This window comes from Haliotis cracherodii, unplaced genomic scaffold (genome assembly GCF_022045235.1).
Source record: "Haliotis cracherodii isolate W230 unplaced genomic scaffold, xgHalCrac1.p SCAF_13, whole genome shotgun sequence".
Taxonomy (NCBI): Eukaryota; Metazoa; Mollusca; class Gastropoda; order Lepetellida; family Haliotidae; genus Haliotis; species Haliotis cracherodii.
Window position 1 is genome coordinate 41,796,684 of NW_027266268.1, and position 18,135 is coordinate 41,814,818.

Consider the following 18,135-nt stretch of genomic DNA (forward strand, 5'->3'; position numbering starts at 1 on the left):
TCACCAGTACCGGTGCTACCCACAAAGATACCTACATTTCCTTATTATCTCGAAAAATGTATTTCATTTTGTTGATCAATGTGACCATACGCCCTTATTACTACCAATAAAAGTGACTGATGCGCTTACGAATTGCGCAGCAGAGGTCGCGAACTAGTTTAGATTTCTGCTATACATCCGGGTACTCACTGGGATAAAACAATAACAAAGGCAACAACCAGTCCCGGGGAATTGCGTTAGATCAGTGCCCCTTTAAATAGTTCGACAAGAAAACAATAACATCTTTATACTGAGTAAGTACCCCCAATATCCAGCCTGAGGGACCGGCATGGCTCTGAATAAGTGAGTGAGTTTGGCTCAACACCGCTTTGAACAGTATTTATATTTTAGTTATTCCCTGGCTTGTCAGCTTTAAATGGGACGAAACACACCATCATAGGTTTCTGGCACGCCCAAGGGACGCAACTTTACGTACACAGCGAATTGCGACGCCTCAGAGGACTGAGCCACTAGGTCACTGTCAAGGTAATTGGCAGAAAAAGCACGAGAACGCGATATCGCGACATTGGTCAAGGGTCGCAATCTCACGTTCTCGCGTTTTTGAAAATAGTTGCATATGACTGAAAAGGCAATTGACACAAAAGCACAAGAACGCGAGATCGCGAGATACCAACATTGGTCAGGTGTCGCGATCTCGCATTCTCGCGTTTATTACGGTTTGAGTCGAAACATCCACCGCTTGCCAATCAGAATTCGCATTAAAGGGGCACTGATCTAACGTCATTTCCCGGATTGGTTGTTGCCTTTGTTATTGTTTTTTCCCCTGTGAGTACCCGGATGATACGCAACGGAACTGAGCGTGACCAGAGACTGGGCTACCGTCTGCAAGGACAGCTAAATAAACTTGGAGGCTGGAGGCAATATTTGTTTTACGCATTTTTGAATAAACACTGATTAGTTAAATGTGATCTATAAAGATTCGACAAAGGGCGCATGTTAATTAATTTCTTCAGCCTAAACAAACAGACAAAAAGAAGGGCGGAGCTCATCGGAAGTCGTCATTTGGAAATACCCCAGATGGTTATAGTTTAATACTAAAAAAAAGGTATCCATGCAGTGAAAGCATTTTCGGATTTCGGATTGCGTCGATAATACGATTACTACTCCCTTGTTGTCATCAACGTTTTCTCGTATAACCCTACACTTGTGTATTTGTCGTCATTCACTTGATGCTCAGTTAATGAATTTATTACAGGTACAATTAGTGGTAGCACCACTTAGATTACCTGACAAAGGTTCTCATTTGGCATTTATTGTGTCTGGGGTAATTATTCAATCTATATCCAGGTTTGAAGTGAGGTGAAATGTACGTTATGTAATATGCACGTGGCAGCCCAGCAAGAGATGAATGATCAGTTGATTTACTTTTTTATGTAAATCAACGGATCGTTCCTAGTCATCAAAGGATTAACAGAAAATACGTTGATTGATTAATCACTGTTATCTTGCACAGTGGATATGTCAAAAGTGAGTGTTTACATGTCTAGGTTTACTAAAACAAAGGGAATACACTCATATCATGGCGTGAAGTGCCGATGTAAAAACAACATACTTTGTTCAAAGGGTTAACTGATAATACGTTGATTGGTTGCTCATTGTTATCAAACTCAGTGGATGTTTTAGGAACCGTGGACGTTATGAAAATAGTTGTTACGTGGCCTTTCTCAGCCAACCCTTGGAAACAATCCAAGTGATCAGTTGAGAAACGAACACTGGTTATAATATCCCGAAACGATATATATCTTTTAGAATATTTGATAGTTACAGAGACACGCGACATCGAATAAGTTATTTTGTATAGCTGCAGATGAGTGGGACATTATTCCTTTGTGTGGATATTCACGGATACATTCCTCGAACAAGGAAGCTGCCTATTTATACACATAAATTTGGTAAGTTGTAATTATGGTATTTGCATTTTGTTTTCCTTCATTTGAACCGATTCGTTCTTGTTTCTCTACGTCTTGGTTGGGAAATTCTTCAATGCGCGATAGACATTGTTTTCACAGGTCATTTCCTTTGTAAGCGTGTATAGATTACCGTCAATTTGTAAAATGTGATTCTCTCAGGCAATTTATAAAATGTGTAAATATTTCAGTCATTTTGACTAAAAGATCTGTCCAGATTGATTAAGACGATCAAAAGGGCCTACAAACATGACAACAGATTATTATGTAGGATTAGAAGCCTAACAACATAGAAATGTACTTTTCAACGTAACATTTTCAGTCTCTTGGTGATGACATTAAACATCAAAATGTTTGGAATTCGTTATCATAATAATACAGATGGAAATGTCTTTCAGTCACTTTGTAAAATAACTGAATATTTATACGTTTGTTAAATATGTTACACATTTTGACAGTAAAAAAATATACACACTATAAAAAAAGCAATGCTCAGATGAAATATTTACTTTGTGTTGCAAGTCAAAATAGTGTAAACGAAAATCGCAAAATTACCAAGCAAGTGACTTATCAAAACTTCGTCACCATTACCGATGCTACCCACAAAAATACCTACATTTCCTTATTATCTCGAAAACTGTATTTCATTTTGTTGATCAATGTGACCATACGCTCTTATTACTACCGGTATCCATAAAAGTGACTAATGCGCTTACGAATTGCGCAACAGAGGTCGCGAGCTAGTCTAGATTTCTGCTCTACATCCGGGTACTCACTGGGAAAAAACAATAACAAAGGCAACAACCAGTCCCGGGGAATTGCGTTAGATCAGTGCCCCTTTAAGACGGGTCCTCCTTTGATCAAAAGTTTGTTCCCCCTCTAATGAGTGTGTCACGCGTTGCACACGAGTGGCGGACGGGGTGCACACCCGTGTGCAACGCGTTGCACACGGGTATCACACGCGTGACCAACCCGATGCACACTGGTTGCGTAACGCGTTGCCCATGCGTGTAAGGGGAATGAACTTCTAGGCAGTAGTGTACCAACATCTGAACACGCACACAGACATCTGAAAACACACACATGCACACACACACCGACCTCTGATCATATAGATTAACATCTGAACGTACACACCGACCTCTGAAAATACACATTGACATCTGAACACACATCAAAATGTGAACTCACACACCCACATCTGAACATACACACCCACATCTGACGCACATACTGACATCTGGATATACACACCCACATCTTAACACCCACACCCACATCTGAATGCACACACCGACATCTGAACACATACACCCACATCTGAACACCCACATCGACATCTGAACTACAGACCGACAAGATAACAAACCCGCGTATTGAGCTTTGTAGTCTGTGAGGGTGTTGGCCGTCAAATGTTCAGTATCTAGTGTGTTGAAAGCTACTGGTGGAGTAGGGCGTGTCTTCATAGATTGAGGACATAACTCCTAATACAGACAGGCTCCATGACTTGAGATCGACTCCACTGTTACAGGAAGGCTCTACTGCTAGATACCCGAAAAGGTACAAGCGGCCGGCTATATTACTACAGAAAGACTCAAGTACAAGCACCCGGCTACATTACTACAGAAAGACTCCAGTCAGGGAGACCAGTTACAGAACAACGGAGAGGCTCCAGTGTTACAGATAGGCTCCATCTCCATTGCAAGGACTATGTTTCTGGCAGATTGTTTGAGATCCAGACACTATCGACGTGAGTAGACACCTAACCTAATATGTAACTTTCCTAACTGCAGTATTGTGTACGATTGACTGTATTCCGCTTAGACACCAGAACTGTTTTGGTACAACTTAGATTGTGACTGTTTATAGTTATATGTATCGCCCTTACGACATCATAACCTTACCTTGCATGTAAAATTACTTGAATTGTATTGTGCAAATGATGCTTGATATGATGATTGATAAAAGTCCTTAAACCGGTGTAGTAGGCTTAACCGACTCCCCCTAAATTTGACTCTAGTGACTAGGCTCACATGACTCCCCTTGCCAGGATAACAACTCTCCCTCTAGGCTCACATGACTCCCCTTGCCAGGATAACAACTCTCCCTCTATGCTCACATGACTCCCCTTGCCAGAATAACAACTCTCCCTATAGGCTCACATGACTCCCCTTGCCAGGATAACAACTCTCCCTCTAGGCTCACAAGACTCCCCTTGCCAGGATAACAACTCTCCCTCTAAGCTCACATGACTCCCCTTGCCAGGATAACAACTCTCCCTCTAGGCTCACAAGACTCCCCTAGCCAGGCTTAAAACACTCCCTCTAGGCTCACATGACTCCCCTTGCCAGGATAGCAACTCTCCCTCTAGGCTCACATGACTCCCCTATCCAGGCTTAAAACACTCCCTCTAGGCTCACATGACTCCCCTTGCCAGGATAACAACTCTCCCTCTAGGCTCACAAGACTCCCCTTGCCAGGATAACAACTCTCCCTCTAGGCTCACATGACTCCCCTTGCCAGGATAACAACTCTCCCTCTAAGCTCACATGACTCCCCTTGCCAGGATAACAACTCTCCCTCTAGGCTCACATGACTCCCCTTGCCAGGATAACAACTCTCCCTCTGGGCTCACATGACTCCCCTTGCCAAGATAGCAACTCTCCCTCTAAGCTCACATGACTCCCCTTGCCAGGATAACAACTCTCCCTCTAGGCTCACATGACTCCCCTTGCCAGGATAACAACTCTCCCTCTTGGCTCACATGACTCCCCTTGCCAGGATAGCAACTCTCCCTCTAGGCTCACATGACTCCCCTATCCAGGCTTAAAACACTCCCTCTAGGCTCACATGACTCCCCTTGCCAGGATAACAACTCTCCCTCTAGGCTCACATGACTCCCCTTGCCAGGATAACAACTCTCCCTCTAGGCTCACATGACTCCCCTTGCCAGGATAACAACTCTCCCTCTAAGCTCACATGACTCCCCTTGCCAGGATAACAACTCTCCCTCTAGGCTCACATGACTCCCCTTGCCAGGATAGCAACTCTCCCTCTAGGCTCACATGACTCCCCTAGCCAGGCTTAAAACACTCCCTCTAGGCTCACATGACTCCCCTTGCCAAGATAGCAACTCTCCCTCTAAGCTCACATGACTCCCCTCGCCAGGATAACAACTCTCCCTCTAGGCTCACATGACTCCCCTTGCCAGGATAACAACTCTCCCTCTTGGCTCACATGACTCCCCTCGCCAGGCTTAAAACTCTCCCTCCAAGCTCAGCTAACTTCCCTACTGGGCCCAAATGACTCCCCTTGTTTTGAAACAAAATGATTACAGAAAATATTAAACATATCTTGTATTAATGAAAATGTCAGGTTAAGAATAATCCCCAATATTGTGTGTCAGATGTTTTAGTACCAGTTATTTTTTTTACAGTTTTATGTTTAACTTTAGTTGGAAGTGTGCAACTGGAATACGGACACCCCGCCGTCGCATATAGTGTATATCGTATATTAATATTGACGTCAATCATGGCCACAAACAAAATCGGTCTTAATCTCCGTTAATTTCAAATTGGGGTAAATGATAACATGGTTGTAGGTTCATCCGCCACTTGGCTCGGGGAACACGGAAGGCACATCAACCTGTACTACGCCATGATGGGCCTACATCTGTCACACACACGGCGGGCGTGGTCGAGCAGTCTTTGAATCGTCACACTAAATTTCGCATTAGTTGAAACTGGATTCAACAATTTATAGCAACGCACATAGCCATTACAAATCACTTTTGTGACCGAAAAAGGAAATAATAAGAACATATAATGGAGATCTCATAGGCGTTAGTATGGTAAATATGTCACTTGTTTGCGCTAGACAAATAAAGTATAAAGTTCACTTTTTTACTTCCGTTTAAAGTCCAAACACACAGCCTTGATAGTACAGTTAGTCGCAGTTAACACATACAACGTTGGGAAGTTAAATAGTGAACATAAATAGCTTGATATTACCGTTGATCAGTAGCACATTCAACGTTGAGTAGTATTAAACATTACAAAATACATAGGCTTGAAGTAAAGTTGGTCAATAACAGATACAAAGATGACTAGTGTTAAATAATGCCAATACATAGGCTTGATAGTACAGACGGTCAATAACACATTCAAAGGTGTGTAATATCAAGTAGTGGCAACGCATGGCTTGATAGTACAGACGGTCAATAACACATTCAAAGGTATGTAATATCAAGTAGTGGCAACGCATGGCTTGATAGCGAGGAGAAATTAACGAAGTTAATCCATTTTGCTGGATTGCATTTTGAAAGACTTCTGAAAAAAAGACATGATAACTCATTTTCAAAGAAATAACCCATATGTTGACAAAGAATGCAGAAAATTAAATGGGTTCAAATATATATGCTTACATCTCCTTCTGAAATCAGGGAATGTTCAAATTCTTAGTCTTTACATTGGATCCAAAAGACATTTTAGAAAACAAAGAATTATTTAACCCAAATGCTATTGACAACGTCAGCTCGGCTCTTACTTAAGACATTTTGGAAAAGTCCGTAATCACAATTGTTGAAGTGTGATCAATGTAATAGTGGATATGCAGTCAGATAAACGACAGCTCTATCAAATCTCAAAACTGGCTAATCATCCGGGATGAATGGTCAAAAAATGGTTTAATCATACCCATATACAAATCTGGCGACACCACAATTCCGAATAATTATAGGGGCATATATCTATTAAACGTTATAGGGAAAATATTTATATCTATTGTTGAAATTTTTTTATGAATATTGACTCAATTGAACGAGATGTTATCAGAATCTCAAACAGGCTTCGGAGAAAATCACTTAACAACAGACACTATTTTTGTGCTATATTCCCCCTGTCATAAGTACTTACAAAAACACCTTTTATACTGCCTTCGAGGATTTTAAATATGCTTTTGACTAAGTTGATGGACAGAATCTCAAATATATTTTGTTACAAAGGCCTTCATGTATAAATGTTTATTTAATACAAAGCATTATTAATTGCACGTGCAAGTGTGCAGAACAGCTATTTTTACAACGTCGAGTGGTATTTGGAAAGGTTGTATGTTACGTTACTGTTTACGCTTGTTATAGAACTAGAGGCGAGTGAAACTCATGGAAAGTTTGTATGACGTGGCTTCAGTTGCGGTCAGTCTCTGGACAATGATTCAATTGCACCCACAAAGGTATTCCCACGTTTGTTACATCAGGTTTACATCATATGATGATCACGGCCGTACATATTGGGTTTTTCATGTTAGAACTATGTTGTTTCAGACCGTCCATGCCAATGTTTGGAGTGTCCGAGAGTGTATCAATATGAAACAGTTGGATAAGAAAATGGATACTTCATTATTTCTGTCTCTTAATACTTCCTCTAAGTACATGCTTGCTCCAGTATTGTATCTTACATCACCTTTGGTAGGAACAGATTTGGTACATATTTAACAAAATTTCGTATTCCTGCCTATAATCCAAAAGTACGAAAATGCGTAATGGTAAAGTAGATGAAGACCAAAATGTTTTAAAATGTCAAACTGTGATTATTTGGTAAGAAAGATGAGTATCAGTCGCAGAGTGTAGAACGAGGCTTATCCCAAATTATCACCACAACTGCCCTTACCCACCAAAGCTCACTGAACTGATGTGTTCATCAGTACTATAACAACATAAACGTATTCCCCTTGAAAACAAACTAACGTCAATAAAAACTTCTACTTTATGATACTTGTTGTAGAAACCTAATCCACATATTGCGTTTTAATTTATATTGTAATTTTGTTCCCGTGGCCTCCAATTCTGTAGCGAGTGAATGAATGAGTTGGGTTTAACGCCGCTTTTAACACTATTCCAGTTATATCACGGCGTGTTAGCTTAATGTTGGAGGAAAGCCCGAAATGGTGCAGGTCTCAGACGTTTACCACTTCGGTTAAACCTAGAAACATAATCGGGGCGAACCGGGATTCGAACCACAATCATAGGTTTCTGGCGTGCCCAAGGGACGCAACTTTGCACAGCGAATCGCGGCGCCTTAGACGACTGGGCCACCTGTGCCCCATTCCAATTCTGTAAATAAGGAGACTTCTAGATAATGATTTGTGAATACATGTGGATTAGTTTCACGCAAAATACATGTATATTGCATGGTGTTGCCAATTTGACTTCAATAACAGTAACGTGAAAAGTACCTCATATATCAAATCAATCATAAACTTTACGGGGCACAAGCAAGTCTAAGAGGGGACTCTAACACTGAGGACTATAGGATTAGTACGCTGGCCCTTCTGCAGTCAAGTGACAAATGACAAATGTTATTATAAATTAGAATTTCCGGCCTCGTGGCCCATGGTACTAAATGCAATGTGACAAATAGCGATGTGCGCAACAACATCATTTCAAATAGAACGTAGCAATATTATTTATATACATATGTTACTAGATAGGTAGGTTTCTTTTTAAATACATTCGCAACCATTCAATATGTTTGACATCTTGCGAAGATATTAACTGACATTTTTATGTTTCGTGAGGTAGATGTAGCAGGGCGTGGAGTCGTCCCAAGATGACATCCTTAACCTCTTTGATCATATGGACAAGGCGTCCGACTTCTGACCAGAAGGTCCGTGGTTCGAATCCCATCACGGTACTCGGAAATTTTATTGCCGCTACATAGATAGAGAAGACTGTTTTAATCAACTTGTTGTGGGTAACTGCATTAAAAGGACAAACAAGAAGGAAGTGATATTCATCTTCTATAAGCTGCAAATTGCCCCCTCTACAAATGAGTGCATTAATATCCGCTAAGGGACATTGCTGATTTTTCAAATTGTCTGACAAACAATGAAATTTACATGTTATTCGGACAAGGTCCCTTCAATTCAAGATACATCATCAGCAAACCAAACCAAACCCCATGAATGTAATACATAAAGCCGGTTTGCAGTAATCATATGGTGAACAATAGATTGCAAGTGATTCGTTGCAGTTTTTAAAAAATAGCAGTCCGCGTCAACTAAAGGACTACCCTCTCCTCCAGATAAAAGAATGGCGGGGCTTGTGTCGTATACGATCAATTAATCACCATAATAAGAATGTTCATCTGAACAGAGAGTGAGTTAGTGAGTTAAGATTTATAGTCACATCGGCAATATTTCAGCCATATCGTCTGAACAGAGAACAAGTTATGGAATTAAAACAGCATGTCATCAATGCCATCAAAGTTATATGTAAAAACATACTTCAGTATAGCACAAACATTGTAAAAGAATACCCTTGAAGATCCGGGTTACAATAGATCTTCAGCAACCCATGCGTGCCATGATAAATAGGTGACTAACGGGATCGGGTAGATTCGATTATCTCCAGAGTGCATCAGTAAACAAAACAAACAGATCGCGGGAAGTAATGTTATATTTTGTCAAGAATCGTTCATTTTTCTTGATGAAGTTGAAAAAAAATGAGAGCATTAAGTCGTTATTAAGACGCTCTATCTATGCAAACAATGCATCTCCCCAAACGCCCACAAGAAAGACTTTGACAAAAACAGTACTCATGGATTGTGATTCGATTATCAGCCTCTATCAGCTACACGTTCAGGCGCCTTTTGTCCTGTGGTTAACACCCCAATCATACCCCATATCTGCCAAAGATTTAACAACCTTCAAAAATCCTGTACAAAAAGTGTGACACCAAATATAACATTTGCTACATTTGACCACTTTCCAAATAGGCATTGTATATTCATAGCTTTCGGACTGGGAGCCGTTCCACTTTTACATTTACCAGAGCGGTAGACAAAGACCAGACGGACTGAACACCCGAAACTACTGCAATTTGTACAAATAAACCATTAAATTGTTACTCAAGTATAGATAACGTGTTTTACTAACTTTTTTTACAGACTATTTTCCGGTTTGACACCGAAACTGTACAGGAATATGTGTTTGTATTGCTGCCACAGCCCAATTCATGACAGAAATGACTTTAAAACTTTGAAAAAAGTATCTGCAAAACAAAGTTATAGATAAAGAAGTCTGACATTTTTACTTCAGACTGCACACGCCTGCCCTCTGCTGATAACACGCACCTGTTATGTGGGGTTACTGCGGACACAGACAGAACCAAGCTGTGAGGTGATATCAGAGCGTCCTGAGGTGAACTGAGTTCTTTGTTCCTACGCGTCAACAACTTGTCTTCTGAAGACAAAAAAACATCGTGTAGTTTGAACAGATACGTCGTTCGCTAATCTGCGAGATTATGTTCGATTTAGAAACAGCACGTGTCATTTGACACCCCACGAAGAATGCACTAGGGTGCGTTGATGATTTTGTAACTTGGAAAATAAGGTAATCAAGACGGCATAAGAACATTTTTGTGTGACGGTGTCGGCCCGACAATAACTGACATGACTTATGTGTTTGTGTCAAGGTTAACGGGCTTATCACAAAGGTATTATCGGTGGACTAAACTGACGAGCTGCACGTGCAGCATGCTAACCAACAAAAGTTCGGAGACAATGAACTGTTCATTCACACCCGAACCGCTGGAGAATGACAGACAGCATGCTTTACATTTGACCACATGATCAGTCACAGTGGCGAAGCATCAATAACGCTGTCAATATATGTACGACTCTGCACCTACAGCATTTTCATGGTGGGACCCGTGAAGATCCGGGTTAGAATAGGTCTTTAGCAACCCTTGCTTGTCTCCCCTGTGAAAAACCGGGTTAGAATAGGTCTCCAGCAACCCTTGCTTGTCTCCCCTGTGAAGAACCGGGTTAGAATAGGTCTTCAGCAACCCATGCTTGTCTCCCCTGTGAAGAACCGTGTTAGAATAGGTCTTCAGCAACCCATGCTTGTCTCCCCTCGAGAAGATCCGGGTTAGATTAGGTCTTCAGCAACCCATGCTTACTGTAAAAGGCGACTATGCTTGCCGTAAGATGCGACTAACGAGATCGGGTGGTCAGGCTCGCTGACTTGCTTAATGCGTGTCATCGTATCCCACGATGCGCATGATGATAATCACTGGATTGTCTGGTCCCGATTGGGTTATTGCCAGACCTCCGTCATATTTGTGGAATATTGGTGAGTGCGGCGTTAAACAGCACACAAACAAACAAACTACCTTTTCGCCCTAATAACAGGGGTCACTAAGCCCAGGACGTGCCTTGATGCCTTTAAAAAAAGAAATTGCTTCCCCCAAAAAGTCCATGCAAGGTGTATTGTCTCAGATTTAAGAAATCTTTTTGCAGTTGAAGCTGAAAAATATCTAATCTCGATGCAAATAGAAATCCCCGTAACATTTACATAACATACCATCACCGTCTGTGGGAAACCGGACCGGAAATTGACACACCATACTGGCATCTATATATAGTAACTTCCCGACGACTGTTCACTGTCAAAACACAACGCAATGAGCGTCTACCGACTCTCAACTGAAACCACGGAACACAGTTACAATCACTGTTAAACAATAAAATATACTGCCAATTAACATCAACCATTATGACGTCATGGCATCTCGTACGGCGTCCCCCTAAACAGATAACTAGATTCTTTATTCAGTAACAACTCTGATACTAATAAGCCAACAGTCTTGTGGATCATGAAGCGTGAACAGGCTTTAGATTGTCTGCCGTCGCAATGTAGGAGTATTTACGAGGGTCTCACAGCTACAGATAAGCTGCGTTTTTGCGTAAAATACCCTCCAAAATTATTCAAAACCCAATTTGTTTCAATTAACTTGCGTACAGAAACGCATGCATTACATAGAAAACTCAATTGTTTGAAAACATCACGCGTGAATACCCAATTAAGCTTTTTCGGCATGCGAACAACGAAGCTAATTTACGAAACACATTTGCAAGCTAATTTACTTTCCGAGTCAAGCCTACATTTAGAAGCATTATATTACATCCTAAACTTTACTTCCTTTTTTTTAAATCTCACAATGTTTCCTCATTTTGGGAAAAAACCAAAAGAGTGATGTACAGATGAGTGAACAAATATTGGTTACCCACTACAAAATGTAATAACCCAATAAATATAGATATGTCGAGTAAAAACTCAATTGCTCAAAAAGTTACCTGGAGCTCTGCCGGCCTATTTATATGTTCTGAGGTTCACATAGACCTAAAGACATTAGAGGATGTTGGAGGCACTGGCTCCCATTCATAGAAGTCCTCTTGGGTGTCCATGAGGTTTTCCACTGTTGCCAAGACCTCATCGTTTGATTCGAAATAGATTCAGGATGGAGCTTTTCCTCGGTTTTGGAAGTCGGAGAATATGATGGGTGTTTAATGAGTTCAAAGCCATACTCGTGGATTGCAGCCATGGCTACGACTGATTCGTGCACTGGCGCATTGCCCTTATGAAAGAACACACACTTTCTCAGTTTGACACATTTCTGAATTGTTTACTGTAATTGCATCAAAACTGCAGCATAACGCGTACGTGTATTGTCTTTTGGAAGATAGTCCACCATGATGAACACGGAGATCATTTCCTTTCCACTGATGGGATAGTCTTTGCATTCATTGGTAAATAGTTGTAAGAACCTTTCAGGATCAGCTTCAAACGGAGCTAGATTATCACGATACCCCTAGGACTGACTAGGAGTAGCGAAACAAGTGTGTTGTCCCACATTAGTTTTAGAAAGATATATTGTCGTGAACCTTGAGAAAATATTAGTTATTTCCAGTATGCTTTGGGAACGATATTTCTTTAAACAACCTTTGAATAGCAAATGGTCGACACCGTACACTGATGTTCTTCTGTGTTTGATCTAGGTGGCACTGTAACGGTCATTTGCCTGGGAATGATCCTGGTGGCCTTCACCTTGAAGTTTTCATCAAGGTCAAGAACGCAATCAAACAATGTTCAGGAATACAAGAGGCGGGTAGCGGAATTAGAGATACAGCTGGAACAGGCATTGAAACAGATTCCATTTTCCACAACATCAACAACACCTAAACCTTGCCGCGATGACTTTAAAGAAATCTTTGAGAGAGAGAAGCGATATATATGTTCTCACGTGCAAGGCAGACTGGGAAACTTCATGTTTGCATACGCCTCGGTGTACGGAATGGCCTCAAAGGTCAACAAGTCGGTGGTGATCCAAAACGATAACCCTCTCTTGAAGTACTTCCGGGTTAAGGCCAACGTTGTCAATGACCTTTGTATATGCAACACCGCCAAATTTGTCAACGAGGGTCGGCATTGCCAGTTTAATAAGGATTTGCTGAACTTGAATGAAAATACAAATTATCGGCCTGGCTGGTATTTTCAATCATGGATGTACTTCCGACATGTTGCAGAGGAGATACGCCAACAGTTCAAGTTCAAAGACAATGTGCGTCAGAAAGCCATCAGTAAAATCAAGGTAATGTGACAAAATGTTTCTTTAAGAGATACATGTGCTACATAAAACTGTTTGTGGAAGGCAGATTAACGTTAAGTTCCATCACTTATGATATAAGTAGTGTGCGAGAGTATCTCTCGCAGTAACTGCGACCATGCTTTATATTCTGTGTAAAGGGCTAGGTCTCGCAGTGACTTGATGTTTACATGACCACGGAATACTTGAACATTTCGGAATATATACTGGCTGCTTAATGTTTTGTGTGTATCGAAATGAATAGAAAACTCTTCACGAATTTTACATTTTGTTTAGTTTATTTATGTATTTTGCCTCTTGTTTTGATAATAAAAAGGCAGCTGTAATGGGATCGGGTGCATGTCATTGTATACCAGTTGAGTAGATCGATGCTCATGATGTCAATAACTAGATTGTCTGGTCCAGACTCGATTATTCACAGACCGCCACCATATAGCTGGAATATTGCCGAGTGCGGCGTTAAACAACAAAACAAACAAACAAAACAATCTAATACAAAGCAGACGACACCTATATCTGATTTATTTCTACTTTGTAGCTTTGTATAAGGAACCAGTAGAGGGGGAGGAAGACACGAGTTCTACTCAATAAATGTACCCTACCCTCATTTTAGCATAAGTCCGACTTTAGTGAGATGTCAATTGGGCACTGTGATGTCAGTTGGGTTGAGGGATGTCAATGAAGTTGTGTGATGCTAATTGGGTCCCAAAGACAGTCCCAAAAGAAAATATCCCACATGGTTCGTCGTTCTTTTATAAAGAACACACACAAATAGGAGCTTTACAATTTACAAAGTCTATGGGTCGTCAGTCCAACAAAGCACCTGTACACTTGAAATGTAACAAGACGAGCTTTTGAGTATTGTCTAGTTCTGTGTTCCACAATGTGGCCAAAACCTTCTCCTTTGATGTTGTTTGTCTGTTTTTTGGTTTGTTGTTTAACACCGCACTCAGCTATGTGACGGCGGTCTGTAAAACATCGAATCTGGACCAGACAATCCAGTGATTGACATCATGAACTTTGACGCTTGCATGTATTTATTTGCTCATTCCATGGACACCTACTTCCCCTTTGATGATATGAAGGTGTCCATGTAATGAGCAAACAAATACATGTAAACGTCAAAGTATATGTTAGGAGAAAACATCATATCACATGACGCTGGCACAGTGAACCCCTGCAGTCCTGACCCTGTTATTCTACATGACCGATGCTGAGATCATCATTTAAGTAACTACGTACCAAATATTCATAAATTCATAAATTATTTCTGTTTGTTAGTTGTTTAACGCCGCACTCAACCATATGGTTGGTTGGTTGGTTGGTTGTTTAACGCCGCAGTCAGCAATATTCAAGCTATATGACGGCGGTCAGTATATAATCGAGTCTTGACCAGACAATCCAGTGATTAATATCATGAGCATCGATCCACGCAATTGGGATCGATGACAGGCATCAACCAAGTCAGCGAGTCTGACCACCCGATCCCGTTAGTCGCCTTTTACCACAAGCATAGTCACCTTTTACAGCAAGCATGGGTTGGTGAAGACCTATTCTACGGGTCTCAACTATATGACGGTAGACTGTAAATAATCGAGTCTTTTTAGGAGGGACAATACTTAAGTTGATGGCCAATCCTTTGATTTGTTCTGGCCAAGAGGAAATAGATTTCATGACACGATCAGTCAAGGCAGTCGGTCCACAATTGCTACAGTTGCATACAGTTGCAACATGAGTAGGTAAAGTAATGACAGCAGAAGGATAATACTGCGACAACATGATGGACTATAAACACAGAGGTGGAACCCAAAGAGACATGAAGCCTATGAAACAAGATAAGTTTACATCGGCGTGGTGGTTATTGCTTAATGAGTACATAGTAGGTGGATGGGATCAAATAACCTTGATCTATGTTGATTGATGGCTTGTGGTGGCGATTGTGGACTGCTTCTGTTACTTCTTTATTAACAGACCACTGTTCGGAATATTGCTGAGTGCGGCGTTAAACAACAAAGAAAGAGAAATCTATGGAATCCGATTTTGCCCTTACGAAACCCAAACAGACCAGATTAACCAAAGCGTGACATCGCAACAATGCGATGTTTTACAAATTGTTACGTTGTCCTATTGACGCGCTTTTATTGAGATGTTTGTTTCTTTCTAAAATGCGATATTCCCATATAAGATTCTATTGTTATTAACGCTGTTGGCTCAACCATGATCAAGGGGACATGTAAAACAATAGGAATTGTATAATTGTGAACGGGAACGTCTGTAGCTGAAGTGGCAAGGACGATGGGTATTAGTCGACGGACTGTTTATGATTTACAGACGCGTCTACCACGGCTGATCGCCCTCGGCCAGGTCGACCATGTGTGACGAGGATCGTCAGATTGTCTAACGTCACCTCCGTAACCGATTTTTGACGGCTACATCAACCAGAAATGAACTGTTTAGGGGTAGACTGAGTGCGCAAAATGTTCGAAACCGTCTGAGAACTGCTCACCTTCAAGCACGACGGCCATACTGCGGGCCGATTCTGACTCAATTACACAGACGTCAACGTCAATTGTGGGCACAGGGACACTTACGATGGACTCAGATAGTTGGAATCAAGTCGTCTTCAATGATGAATCCCGATTTAATCTTCGATTTGCTGATGGTAGGGCGAGGGTGTGGAGGCGCCGTCATGAACGTTACGCCCAGTGTTGTGTACAGGAAGTTGACAGATTTCGAGGCGGAAGTGTCATGGTGTGGGGTGCTTTCTGTGGCAATGCACGTTCCAGGCTTCTTGTCATCCGTGGCAACCTCAACGCTGCTGCTTACCCCGACCAGGTACTGGCACCAGAACTTCTGCCTTCCAACACGACAATGCCAGACCCCACACAGCAATTTTGACAAGGAATTTCCTTCAGAATGCGGGAGTCAACGTCATGGACTGGCCGTCAAGGTCTCCCGACCTCAATCCCATTGAACACAGAACAAATTATGGTTACCACCGTTATTAAAATCCTTCTGTGGACATTAATAATTAAAAATTACCTTCTCTGATGCATTTGTCCGTTGTATATCATATATGGGATTACTTTTAAAAATGTATATATTCCATGTAATGAGTACACATACAACATGATACTTCACCCTGGGACATCTCAAACAATTATTGTTGAAGTTTCCATGGAAACAAATGCACATGACACTGCTAAATGTGATAAGAAAATGTATAATAATGATCTTTAATATATGTATTTTTTTAATTGTTCACGACTGACCATTAAACAAATATCTCTACCATCTGTCTTTACATCAAATTCTTGATTAACACTCTCCCTATACATATAATGCCTTAAGATAATGGGTGGGGTCTGTTGGATGGGTGAGTGGGTGGCGGCGTTAAATGGAGTGATCAGCGTGTTTGTCCAAAGCAAAATCATTTAAAAAGCAAAACTGAAAAAAAACATTGAATATTCTTTCAATAAGCCCCACTTACGTACACCAGTTTTTGTAGCCTTGGTTTGGAGGATTATACTATAAGTGCACCACTGCACACGCACGCGCGCTTACACACACACAATCACACACACCCATCTATATTTGCACAGATACGAACCTTTCGCGTTAATAGTCTGAAATCCGTTTTTAGTATTACCCGCTAGCGCCGCCTGACTTTCCTCAGCCGGACTTCTGGCAATCCCAATATATTTAGTCCAAAACTGTTGTTTGCGGTGAGGTTCACTACCTCGCACAACTATGAATAAGTAACAAAGAGTCAAAGGATGTAATCCTGTTTCAGGGCAGTAGCGAAGCATTTGTTAACCAACAAAGGGACAGTGACCATGACAACGTGACGATTGTGGGCGTGCACGTGCGTAACGGGGACATCACCAAGAACAAGCAATTAGTTGATTACGGATACACGGTTGCCTCCCCGCAGTACTTCTCCGCAGCAATGACGTATTACAGGAACAAATACAACAGAACCTTGTTCCTGGTGTGCTCGGACGACGTCACGTGGTGTAAGGAGAACATTAACGGAAGTGACGTCATGTTTATGGAAGATAACTCATTCGAAGTAGATCTAGCTATATTAGCTCACTGCAATCATTCCATAATGTCCGTGGGAACATTCGGCTGGTGGGCCTCGTTCCTGGCTGGAGGGGAGACAATCTACTACAAACATCCGGCCAGAAACGGAAGTAGTTTAAGGAAGCAGTTTTCAAAGGATTACTCGGATTTTTTCTATCCTGGGTGGATAGGAATGGAGTGAGTAACCACAACGTGCACGTATACGTGTGTGTTTGAGTGTGTGGGGTATGTGTGTGTGATAGTTGGTGATTATGGTGCAGTGTGTGAGGTTGGTAAATTGTATTGCAGTGTTTAAGGTGAAGATCCGGGGTAAAAAAGGTATTCAGTGTCCCATGCGAAATCGGAATCGGATGGTCAGGCTCGCTGACTTGGTTGATGCATGTCATCGTATCCAAATTGCGTGGATCGATGCTCATGATATCAACCAGTTGGTAGTTTATAGTTGGTTGATTGTGGTGGGATGTGTGAGGTTGGTAGATGTCAGCTGGTAGTTGATCAATGGGATGCACCAGCCTGTGGAACAGCAATGAAAGATAGAAGCAATAAACACTATAGTTAAGGCTACTATGACAGCAGAATGTACATTTACGAACTTATGGAGTAGCCCGTTTTCGATTTCGTTGTAGCTGACATGATTTA

At 41.4% G+C, this 18,135-nt stretch overlaps 1 protein-coding gene across 1 annotated transcript in view; it reads left to right on the top strand.

Annotated features, from left to right (window-relative positions):
- LOC139458730 (galactoside alpha-(1,2)-fucosyltransferase 2-like) overlaps positions 1–17,677 on the top strand; it is a 41,686-nt gene extending 24,009 nt beyond the window's left edge. The window contains exons 2-5 of the mRNA XM_071240136.1: positions 3,499–3,545; positions 3,584–3,717; positions 12,803–13,395; positions 17,204–17,677. Coding sequence (XP_071096237.1) covers positions 3,499–3,545; positions 3,584–3,717; positions 12,803–13,395; positions 17,204–17,677 — 1,248 coding nt within the window. The remainder of the gene's footprint in view (positions 1–3,498; positions 3,546–3,583; positions 3,718–12,802; positions 13,396–17,203) is intronic.
- Positions 17,678–18,135: the final 458 nt, after the last annotated feature.